Source organism: Ciconia boyciana, chromosome 28, assembly GCF_034638445.1.
Source record: "Ciconia boyciana chromosome 28, ASM3463844v1, whole genome shotgun sequence".
Lineage (NCBI taxonomy): Eukaryota > Metazoa > Chordata > Aves > Ciconiiformes > Ciconiidae > Ciconia > Ciconia boyciana.
Genome location: NC_132961.1, coordinates 1,975,127 through 1,986,544, shown reverse-complemented (window position 1 = coordinate 1,986,544; position 11,418 = coordinate 1,975,127). Strand labels below are relative to the sequence as shown.

General features: G+C 64.7%; 1 protein-coding gene across 1 annotated transcript; it reads left to right on the top strand.

Moving 5' to 3' along the window:
* The first annotated feature begins 3,976 nt into the window (after positions 1 to 3,976).
* On the top strand, positions 3,977 to 10,523 carry LOC140644671 (uncharacterized). The gene is made up of 8 exons (XM_072847692.1): positions 3,977 to 4,223; positions 5,230 to 6,043; positions 6,158 to 6,360; positions 7,072 to 7,261; positions 8,050 to 8,226; positions 8,340 to 8,400; positions 9,514 to 9,713; positions 10,196 to 10,523. Exons 1-8 carry the CDS (start codon positions 4,099 to 4,101, stop codon positions 10,301 to 10,303), a joined length of 1,878 nt encoding a protein of 625 aa, XP_072703793.1. The 5' UTR covers positions 3,977 to 4,098; the 3' UTR covers positions 10,304 to 10,523.
* The last annotated feature ends 895 nt before the right edge of the window (positions 10,524 to 11,418 follow it).

Genomic DNA, 11,418 nt, shown 5'->3' with positions numbered 1-11,418 from the left:
TGGGGGGGCTATGGGGCACCCAGGGGTCCGGCCCCCCAAGTTGGGTGCTCTGGGGGGGCTATGGGGCACCCACAAGTCCGGGCCCCCCAAGTTGGGTGCTTGGGGGGGGTATAGGGCACCCAGGGGTCCGGCCCCCAAGTTGGGTGCTGGGGGGCTATGGGGCACCCAGGGGTCTGAGACCCCCAAGTTGGGTGCACTGAGGGGGGTATAGGGGACCCACACATCCCGGCCCCCCAAGTTGGGTGCTGGAGGGTGCAGGGCACCCAGAGGCCCGGCCCCCAAGTTGGGTGCTCTGGGGGGGCTATGGGGCACCCAGGGGTCCGGCCCCCCAAGTTGGGTGCTGGGGGGCTATAGGGCACCCAGGGGTCCCGGCCCCCCAAGTTGGGTGCTCTGAGGGGGGTATAGGGGACCCACACATCCCGGCCCCCCAAGTTGGGTGCTCTTGGGGGGGGGCTATGGGGCACCCAGGGGTCTGAGACCCCCAAGTCGGGTGCTGGGGGGGGCTATGGGGCACCCAGGGGTCCGGCCCCCCAGGTTGGGTGCTGGGGGGTGCAGCGCACCCACCCCTCCGCCCCTCCCCCTCCCGTACCCACGCGTCTGGGCGGGTCCCGGTTCCCACGGGGTGGGGGTGGGGTGGGGGCAACAGCAGCCGAGGGCGGGGCCCCCCCGACCGATACAGCCCAGTACAGCCCAGTATAACCCAGTATAACCCTGTGCAGCCCAGTATAAACCAGCCCAGTGCAGTACAGCCCCCAGTCCAGCCCAGTATAACCCAGTATAAACCAGTCCAGACCAGTATAACCCAGTCCAGGCCAGTATAGGCCCAGGCCGGTGCAGCACGGCCCCCAGTCTAGCCCAGTATATCCCAGTATACCCCACTTCACACCAGTATAAACCAGTCCAGTGCAGTACAGCCTCCTGTCTAGCCCAGTATATCCCAGTATAAACCAGTCCAGGCCAGTGTAGACCCAGCCCAGTGCAGCACGGCCCCCAGTCTAGCCCAGTATATCCCAGTATACCCCACTTCACACCAGTATAAACCAGTCCAGTGCAGTACAGCCTCCTGTCTAGCCCAGTATATCCCAGTATAAACCAGTCCAGGCCAGTGTAGACCCAGCCCAGTGCAGCACGGCCCCCAGTCTAGCCCAGTATATCCCAGTATACCCCACTTCACACCAGTATAAACCAGTCCAGTGCAGTACAGCCTCCTGTCTAGCCCAGTATATCCCAGTATAAACCAGTCCAGGCCAGTGTAGACCCAGCCCAGTGCAGCACGGCCCCCAGTCTAGCCCAGTATATCCCAGTATAAACCAGTCCAGGCCAGTGTAGACCCAGCCCAGTGCAGCACGGCCCCCAGTCTAGCCCAGTATATCCCAGTATACCCCACTTCACACCAGTATAAACCAGTCCAGTGCAGTACAGCCTCCTGTCTAGCCCAGTATATCCCAGTATAAACCAGTCCAGGCCAGTGTAGACCCAGCCCAGTGCAGCACGGCCCCCAGTCTAGCCCAGTATATCCCAGTATACCCCAGTCCAGACCAGTATAACCCAGTCCAGGCCAGTATAGGCCCAGTGTGGTGCAGCACGGCCCCCAGTCTAGCCCAGAATATCCCAGTATACCCCAGTCTAGCCCAGTACATCCCAGTATAACCCAGTTCAGCCCAGTATAGACCCAGCCCAGTGCAGCACGGCCCCCAGCCCAGCCCAGTATATCCCAGTATAACCCAGTCCAGGCCAGTGTAGGCCCAGTCGGGTACAGTACGGCCACCAGTATAAACCAGTATCGCCCAGTATACCCCAGTTCTGCCCAGTATAAACCAGTCCAGGCCGGTATAAACCAATCCAGCCCAGTATAGACCCAGTCCAGTGCAGCATAGCCCCCAATCTAGACCAGTATATCCCAGTATATCCCAGTCCAGGCCAGTATAAACCAGTCCACCTCAGTGTAGGCCCAGTCCGGTACAGTACGGCCCCCAGTATGCCCCAGTATACCCCAGTATAGCCCAGTATAGACCCAGTTCAGCCCAGTCCAGCCCAGTATAAACCAGTCCAGCCCAGTATAGGCCCAGCCCAGTGCAGCACGACCCCCAGTCTAGCCCAGTATATCCCAGTATATCCCAGTCCAGGCCAGTATAACCCAGTCCAGCCCAGTATAGGCCCAGTCAGGTACAGTACAGCCCCCAGTATGCCCCAGTATAGCCCAGTACAGCCCAGTATAATGCAGTTCAGTCCAGTATAAAGCAGTCCAGCCCAGTATATCCCAGTATAGCCCAGTCCAGCCCAGTGTAGGCCCTGTCGGGTACAGTACGGCCCCCAGTATATCCCAGTATACCCCAGTTCTGCCCAGTATAAGCCAGTCCAGGCCGGTATAAACCAGCCCAGCCCAGTATATCCCAGTATACCCCAGTCCAGCCCAGTGTAGGCCCAGTCAGGTACAGTACGGCCCCCAGTATGCCCCAGTTTAGCCCAGTACAGCCCAGTGTACCCCAGTCCAGCCCAGTATAAACCAGTCCAGTCTAGTATAGGCCCAGCCCAATGCAGAACAGCCCCCAGTCCAGCCCAGTATATCCCAGTATAACCCAGGCCAGGCCAGTATAAACCAGTCCAGCGCAGTATAGACCCAGCCCAGTGCAGCACGGCCCCCAGCCCAGCCCAGTATATCCCAGTATAAACCAGCCCAGCCCAGTATAGCCCAGTATAGCCCAGTCCAGGCCAGTGTAGGCCCTGTCGGGTACAGTACGGCCCCCAGTATAGCCCAGTATAGCCCAGTCCAGCCCCGGCCCCGCGGCCCCGCCCCTCCCCTCACTTTGGGGCCAAACCCTCTCTTTTCGGGCCACAGAACTTTCTCCCGCACAACGTGGCGGGCGGCAGCCAATGGGCGCGCGGCGCCGGCCGCCCCCACGTGGGCTCGGCGGCTCCTGATTGGGCGGGAGGGAGGCGGAGGGGCGGGGCCGGGCGCGAGCCGGGGCCGTGAGACCCCCCCGGGGTGGGGCCAGGACGGGGCGAGGTGGGGAGACGGCGGCGGGGGGGTCCGGGGGCTTTGGGGGGTCCTGGGGGTCCTGGGGGTTTGGGGGTCCTGGGGGGTTGGGGAGGGTCCTGGGGGGTCTGGGGGGCTTTGGGGGTCTTGGGGTCCTAGGGGGGTCCGGGGGGCTTTGGGGGTCCTGGGGGTTGGGGGTCCTGGGGGGTCTGGAGGGTCCGGAGGGGGTCCTGGGGGTTTGGGGGTCCTGGGGGGTCTGGGGAGGCTTTGGGGGTCTTGGGGTCCTAGGGGGTCCGGGGGGCTTTGGGGGGTCCTGGGGGTCTGGGGGGGTCCTGGGGGGTCTGGAGGGTCCGGGGGGGTCTGGGGGAGGCTTGGGGGTCCTGGGGGTCCTAGAGGGTCCGGGGGGGGTTGGGGGTCCTGGGGGGCTTTGGGGGTCCTGGGGGGTCTGGGGTGGGTTTGGGGGTCCGGGGGTTATTGGGGTCCTAGAGGGGTCTGGGGGCGTCTGGGGGTCCTGGGGCTCCTAGGGGGTCTGGGGGGGTTGGGGGGGTCCTGGGGGTTTTGGGGTCCTGGGGGTCCTAGGGGGTCCGTGGGGGTTTGGGGGGTCCTGGGGTCCTAGAAGGGTCTAGGAGGGTCCGGGGGGGGTTGGGGGGCTCCGGGGGGGTCCAGGGGGGTCCGGGGGGCAGTTGGGGGTCGGGGGCTGGGGGCTTTCGGGCCCATTTGGGGCCGTTTCTGTGGGGGTTGGGCCCTTCGGCGCCGCTTTGGGCCGGTTCGGGCCGGTTTGGGGCACTTTGGGCCGGTTCGGGTTGGTTTTGGCCATTTCAGGCCACTTTGGGTCGGGTTGGGGCCGTTTCAGGTTGTTTTGGAGATACTGGGTCAGTTTGGGGGCATTTGGGGTTGGTTTTGGGCTGTTTTGGGCCATTTCAGGTCAGTTTTGGGGCGTTTTCGGCCCATTTTGGGCCATTTCTGGTCAGCTTGCGGGACATTTGGGGCCCTTTGGCCCCATATCAGGTTCATTTTGGGGTGCCTTGGGGTGTTTTGGGGGCATTTTGGGGCTGTTTTGGGCCATTTATGGTCAGGTTTGGGGCATCTTGGGCCATTTTGGAGTGGTTTTGGGCCATTTAATGTTGGTTTTGGGTTGTTTGGGAGCATTTTGGGTCAGTTTTGGGCCGTTTCAGGTTGTTTTGGAGATACTGGGTCAGTTTGGGGGCATTTTGGGTTGGTTTTGGGCTGTTTTGGGCCATTTCAGGTCAGTTTTGGGCGTTTTGGCCCAATTTGCCATTTCTGCCAGTTTGGGGGACCTTTTGGGGCACTTTGGGCCCATTTTGGGCCATTTTGTGTTACCTTTGGGGTGTCTTGGGGTGGTTTTGGGGCATTTTTAGGCTGTTTTGGGCCATTTCAGGTCAGTTTTGGGGTGTTTTGGGTCAGTTTGCGTCAATTTTGGGGCATTTTGCGACATTTCTGGTTGTTCTGGGGGCATTTTGGGTCAGTTTTTGGACCATTTAGGGCCATTTCGGGTTGGTTTTGGGGTGTTTGGGGACATTTCAGGTCAGTTTTGGGGCATTTTCGGCCCATTTTGGGCCATTTCTGGTCAGCTTGCGGGACATTTGGGGGCCTTTGGGCCCATATCAGGTTCATTTTGGGGTGCCTTGGGGTGTTTTGGGGCATTTTGGGGCTCTTTGGGCCCATTTTGGCCCATTTTCGGTTGGTTTGGGGCTATTTCAGGTCAGTTTTGGGGTGTTTTGGGGCATTTTGGGTCAGTTTGGGAGCAGTTTGGGCCATTTCTGGTTGTTTTGGGGGCGTATGGGGACCATTTAGGGTTGGTTTTGGGGTGCCTTGGGGTGTTTTTGGGGCATTTTGGAGCTGTTTTGGGCCATTTATGGTCAGGTTTGGGGCATTTTGGGCCATTTTGGGTTGGTTTTGGGCCATTTCAGGTCAGTTTTGGGGCATTTTCGGCCCATTTTGGGCCATTTCTGGTCAGCTTGCGGGACATTTGGGGGCCTTTGGGCCCATATCAGGTTCATTTTGGGGTGCCTTGGGGTGTTTTGGGGGCATTTTGGGGCTGTTTTGGGCCATTTATGGTCAGGTTTGGGGCATCTTGGGCCATTTTGGAGTGGTTTTGGGCCATTTAATGTTGGTTTTGGGTTGTTTGGGACATTTTGGGTCAGTTTTGGGCCGTTTCAGGTTGTTTTGGAGATACTGGGACAGTTTGGGGGCATTTTGGGTTGGTTTTGGGCTGTTTTGGGCCATTTCAGGTCAGTTTTGGGGCGTTTTCGGCCCAATTTGCGCCATTTCTGCCAGTTTGGGGGACCTTTTGGGGCACTTTGGGCCCATTTTGGGCCATTTTGTGTTGCCTTTGGGGTGTCTTGGGGTGGTTTTGGGGCATTTTTAGGCTGTTTTGGGCCATTTCAGGTCAGTTTTGGGGTGTTTTGGGTCAGTTTGCGTCAATTTTGGGGCATTTTGCGACATTTCTGGTTGTTCTGGGGGCATTTTGGGTCAGTTTTTGGACCATTTAGGGCCATTTCGGGTTGGTTTTGGGGTGTTTGGGGCCATTTCAGGTCAGTTTTGGGGCATTTTCGGCCCATTTGGGGCCATTTCTGGTCAGCTTGCGGGACATTTGGGGGCCTTTGGGCCCATATCAGGTTCATTTTGGGGTGCCTTGGGGTGTTTTGGGGCATTTTGGGGCTGTTTTGGGCCATTTACGGTCAGGTTTGGGGCATTTTGGGCCATTTTGGGGTGGTTTTGAGCCATTTCAGGTCAGTTTTGGGGTGTTTTGGGGCACTTTGGGCCCATTTTGGGCCAGTTTGGGTTGGTTTTGGGCCATTTCAGGTCAGTTTTGGGGTGTTTGGGGGCATTTACGGTCAGTTTTGGGGCACTTTGGGCCATTTCAGGTCAGTTTGGGGGCATTTTGGGCCCATTTGGGGGCATTTGGGGCCCATTTTGGGCCAGTTTGGGTTGGTTTTGAGCCATTTCAGGTCAGTTTTGGGGTGTTTTGGGGCACTTTGGGCCCATTTTGGGCCATTTCAGGTCGGTTTTGGGCCATTTCAGGTCAGTTTTGGGCCATTTCAGGTCAGTTTTGGGGTGTTTTGGGGCACTTTGGGCCATTCCTAGGGTTTTTTTGGGAGTTTGGGGTCAGTTTGGGGGCATTCGGGGTCCACTCACCCCCTGTGTGTCCCCCCCCAGGATGCTGCGGGGGGGGTGGCTGTGGCTGGCAGCGCTGTGGCTGGCGGGGGGCTCCCCCCCGAGCGGGGGCTGCGCCGGGATTTGGGGGGGGTCTCCCATGACCACAGCGACGGCTTCGCCTACGACCACGAGGCTTTTCTGGGGCCGGAGGAGGCCCGGACCTTCGACCAGCTCTCGCCCGAGGAGAGCCAGCGCCGCCTCGGGTAGGGTCGGGGGGCTCAGGGGGGGCCCAGGACCCCCAATATCCCCTGGCCCAGGCGTCCGGGGCCCCCTGCCCCGGGACCCCCGATATCCCCCCCGCCAGGACCCAGGCGTCTGGGGGGCACCCAGGGGACCCCCAGTACTCCCAACCCCCCCACCCAGGTATCTGGGGGGGCACCCAGGGGACCCCCGATTCTCCCAACCCCCGGACCCGGGTATCTGGGGGTCTCCCAGGGGACCCAGGACCCCCACCCCCCCCCCCCCCAGACCCAAACCTCCCCTGACGCAGCCCAACCATAGGGGCCAATATTGGGGTGCTGTGGGGCCCCCCAGACCCCAAATGTCCCCCCAAGCCCCCCTCACCCCGTGACCCCCAGACCCACCCCAGGGGCAACCTGGGGAGCAGAGGGGTGTTTGGGGGCATTTTGGGGGCATTGGGGGAGGTTGGGGTGTTTGGGGGGCATTGAGGGGGTGGGGGTTTGAGGAGGCATTGGGGGAGTTTGGGGGGTTTAGGGGGCTTGAAGGTATTTTGGGGGGTTGGGGTGTCTAGGGGGGCTTGTGGGGTTTTGGGGGCGGGTGGGGTGTTGGGGGGGTGTTTGGGGGGGTGTTGAGGGCCGGGTGGGGTTTTGGGGAGTTTGGGCGCATTGGGGGGGGCACTGAGGGGGTTGGGGGGGTTTGGGGGTGCCCTGACCCCCCCCCTTTGCCCCCCCCAGGCTGCTGGGGGGGCTGATCGACGGGGACGGGGACGGGGCGGTGACGGTGGCCGAGCTGCGGGGCTGGATCGAGCGGACGCAGCGGCGGGCGCGGGACGAGAGCGTGCGGCAGGGCTGGCAGCGCTACGATCGCGACGGGGACGGCGTCGTGACATGGGACGAGTATCGGCGAGAGGCCTACGGACCCCCGGTGAGGCGGGGACGGGGTGGGGGCGCATACCCGGGACCCCTCCGAGAGGGTGCCCAATGCCTGGGTCCCTGGCTGGGGGTGCAGGGGTCTCCCGGATGCCTGGGACCCCTTGGAGAGGGTGCCCAACACCTGGGTCCCTGGGTGGGGGGTGTGGGGGTCTCCCAGACCCCTGGGTGCCCTCCAAGAGGGTGCCCAACGCCTGGGTCCCTTGGGGGGGTTTATGGGGGTCTCCTGGGTCCCCTTGGAGAAGGGGGGTCCCTCTCTGGGACCCCATTCCTTGTCCCCTCGGAATGGGTGCCCGCGTGCCTGGGTCCCTTGGGGGGTTATGGGGGTCTCTTGGACACCTGGGTCCCCTCCAAGAGGGTGCCCAATGCCTGGGTCCCTGGGTGGGGGGTTATGGGGTCTCTGGAACGCTTGGGACCCCTTGGAGAGGGTGCCCGGACACCTGGGTCCCTTGGGGGGGGTTTATGGGGGTCTCTTGGACACCTGGGTCCCCTCCAAGAGGGTGCCCAACGCCTGGGTCCCTTGGGGGGGTTTATGGGGGTCTCCCAGATGCCTGGGTCCCCCGGAGGGTGCATGGGGGGTCTCCCGGCTGCCTGGGACCCCTTGGAGAGGGTGCCCGGATCCCGGGGTGGGGGGTGGTGGGGTCTCCTGGATGCCTGGGTCCCTGGGTGGGGGTGCGGGGCTCCCCACACCTGGCTCCCCTCGGGACGGGCGCCTGGGTCCCTTGGGGGGTTTATGGGGGTCTCCCGCATGCCTGGGCCCCCCTCCGACCCCCCTCTCCCCCCCCAGAGGATGACTTTGAGGGGACGCAGCACCCCGAGACCTACCGGCGGCTGCTGGCGCGGGACGAGCGGCGGTTCCGGGCGGCCGACGGGGACGGGGACGGCGGGGCCGACCGCGACGAATTCGCCGCCTTCCTCCACCCCGAGGACTTCGAGCGCATGAGGGACCTCGTGGTGACGGTCAGGGGGGCCCCGTGCGGGGGAGGGGGCCAGGGCGCCCCCCCCAAGGGTGGGGGGGGGATGGGGAGGGGTTCATGTCCCCCTTCCCCCCCCCCCCCCCTCCATTTTCCCAGGAGACGATGGAGGACATGGACAAGGACGGGGACGGCTTCGTCCAGGAGGACGAGTACATCGGTGAGCCCGGACGCCGGGGTCCCCAAGTGTCCCCCACCCCTGGGTGCCTTTTTGGGGGGTGGGGGTGGGGGGTGGGGTACAGCCTGGGCACCCGGGTCCCTAATTACCCTTAACCCTGAACTCATGGGTGCCTGGGACCCCGAGCACCCAAATGTCTGGGTCCCTGGTCACCTGGGTCCCCAAGTGTCCCCCACCCCGGGTGCCTGAGCACCCAAACATCTGGGTGCCCAGACTCCAGGGTCCCCAAACTGCTGGGTCCCCACGTGTCCCCCACCCCTGGGTCCCCAAGCACCCACACTCTGGGGTGCCCAGGCACCTGGGTCCCCAAGCACCCAAATGTCTGGGTCCCGGGACACCTGGGTCCTCACATGTCCCCCCACCCCTGGGTGCCTGGGTCCCTGAGCACCCAAACCTCTGGGTGCCCGGACTCTGGGGTCCCCAGACGCGTGGGACCCCCAGCACCCACACTCCAGGGTCCCCAAACTCCAGGGTCCCCAAATGTCCCCCACCCCTGGGTCCTTGAGCACCCAAATGTCTGGGTTCTGGGTCCCCTGGGTCCCCACGTGTCCCCCACCCCTGGGTCCCCCAGCACCTGGACTCCTGGGTCCCCTGGGTCCCCACGTGTCCCCCACCCCTGGGTGCCTGGGTCCCCGAGCACCCAAACCTCTGGGTGCCCGGACTCTGGGGTCCCCAGACTCCTGGGTCCCCCAGCACCCACATTCTGGGGTGCCCGGGCTCCTGGGTCCCCAAATGTCCCCCACCCCTGGGTGCCTGGGTCCCCGAGCACCCACAGTGAGGGGTCCCCACACTCCTGGGTCCCCCAGCACCCACATTCTGGGGTGCCCGGGCTCCTGGGTCCCCAAATGTCCCCCACCCCAGGGTGCCTGGGTCCCCGAGCACCCACAGTGAGGGGTCCCCAGACTCCTGGGTCCCCCAGCACCCACATTCTGGGGTGCCCGGGCTCCTGGGTCCCCAAGTGCCCCCCACCCCTGGGTCCCCCAGCACCCCAGGGTGCCCGGACCCCTGGGTCCCTCGGTCTCCGAGCACCCCGACTCTTGGGTCCCCGTACTGCTGGGGTGCCCTGACGGGGTGCCTGCCCCCTCCCCCCCCCAGCCGAGCTGTACGCGGGTGCCCCGGGGGTCCCGGAGCCCGACTGGGTGCTGGAGGAGCGGGCGCAGTTCGGGCGGGCGCGGGACCGGGACGGGGACGGGCGCCTGGACCCCGCCGAGGTGGGGCACTGGCTGCGCCCCCCCAGCCCCGACTGGGCGGGGGTGGAGGCCGCCCACCTCCTGCACCACTCGGACACCGACAAGGTGACCCTCCCCCCCCGCCCCTCCCCCCCCCGCCTGGGTGTGTGTCCCCCCGGGGTGGGGGAGGGGAGAGCCCGCACCCATGGGTCCCTTGGTGGGGGGGGGCAGGGGAGAGGATGGATGCCGGGGGGGGAGCACCCAGATGCCTGGGTTTCCCTGGGGTGGGGAGGGGAAAGGCTGCACCCATGGGTGCCTTTAGTGGGGGAGGGGAACGTCTGGGTCCCCCTGGGGAATGGGGGGCAGGGGAGGGGATGGGTGCCCCAGGGGTGGGGGTGGGAGCACCCGGACGCCTGGATTCCCCCGTGGTGGGGGAGGGGAGAGCCTGCACCCATGGGTCCCTTTAGTGGGGGAGGGGGAAAGCCTGGGTCCCCTGGGGTGGGGGAGGGGAACAGCGGGTTCCCCCCGGGGAACAGGGGGGCAGACGGGGATGGGTACCCCGGGGTGGGGGATGGGGGGTGGGTCCCCCTGACCCGCCCCTCCCCCAGGACGGTCAGCTGACCAAGGCCGAGATCCTGGGCAACTGGCAGATGTTCGTGGGCAGCCAGGCCACCAACTACGGGCAGGACCTGGAGCGGCCGCACGACGAGCTGTGACACCGGGGACCCCCCCCGTGACACCGGGGACCCCCCCGTGACACCCCCCGACGAGCTGGGACACCGGGGACCCCCCCGTGACACTGGGGACCCCCCCGTGACACCGCCCGGGACCCTCCCCGTGGTGGGGGACAGATGAGGGACACTTGGGGGGGGGGAGGGGGGGGGTGGCACCATCTGTGCAGGGAATAAAGATCTGGGGGTCACCCCCCTCCCCCCCAAACCTGGCCCAGTGGTGACAGGAGCCCCCCTCCCCCAACTGGGGACCCCGAAATGACAATTGGGGACCCCTGGGGACGTTGGAGCCCCCCGCCCCCGTGTGACAATGGGGACCTGCGCTGGGAACAGTAAAGATCCCCCCCCCCCAGTGACATTGGGGACCCCCCCCAGTGACAGTAAAGACGCCCCAGGTGACCCCCGAGGTGACATTAGGGACCCCAAGGGACACTGGGGACCCCCCCGAGGGACATTAGGGACCCCCAGGTGACACGCGGGGGTGGCACGGGGACACGGAGGACACCCCAAGGGACAGCAGGGACCCCCGTGGTGACCCCCGGGGACACTTGAGCCCCCCCCGTTCCGTGACAGTGAAGACCCCCCAGGGACACTGGGGTGACATCGGGGACCCCCCCGGTGACATCGGGGACCCCCGGTGACATCGGCCCCGTTCGGCTCCGTTTATTCCTCGGCGACGGCCCCATATAAAAACATAACTTACGAAAGGGGGAGGGGACGGGGACCCCATGACCCCCAAAAGCCATGGGGGAGGGGACACGACAAGGACACCCCCCCGTCCTTGGTGGGGGCTGAGAAGGTCCACGGGGGGGACATTGGGGACCCCCCCCTTGGGGACCCCCAAACCATACAGGACCCCCCCACACACTTGGGGATCCCCAGGGACAAGTGGGGGGACCCCCCCATAAGGACATGAGCCCCCCCCAAGGGGACTTGGGGGCCCCCCTATTGGGGGGGGGTGACACAGGGGCCCCCCCCAGTGACATGGGGGGGACATGGGCGACACATGTGCCCCCCCCCCCCAATGGGGGAGGCGACTTGGGGACCCCCATGGCAATTGGGAGGGGGAGGGGACTTGGGGACCCCCCAGTGACAAAGGG

Bases quoted from the DNA above. Each gene is read 5' to 3' on its own strand.
- LOC140644671 (XM_072847692.1), top strand. From the start codon at position 4,099: ATGTTGGTTTTGGGTTGTTTGGGAGCATTTTGGGTCAGTTTTGGGCCG. The intron at 7,262-8,049 runs GTGAGGCGGGGA...CCCTCTCCCCCC, and splicing joins GAGAGGCCTACGGACCCCCG to CCAGAGGATGACTTTGAGGG. The intron at 8,227-8,339 runs GTCAGGGGGGCC...CCATTTTCCCAG, and splicing joins TGAGGGACCTCGTGGTGACG to GAGACGATGGAGGACATGGA.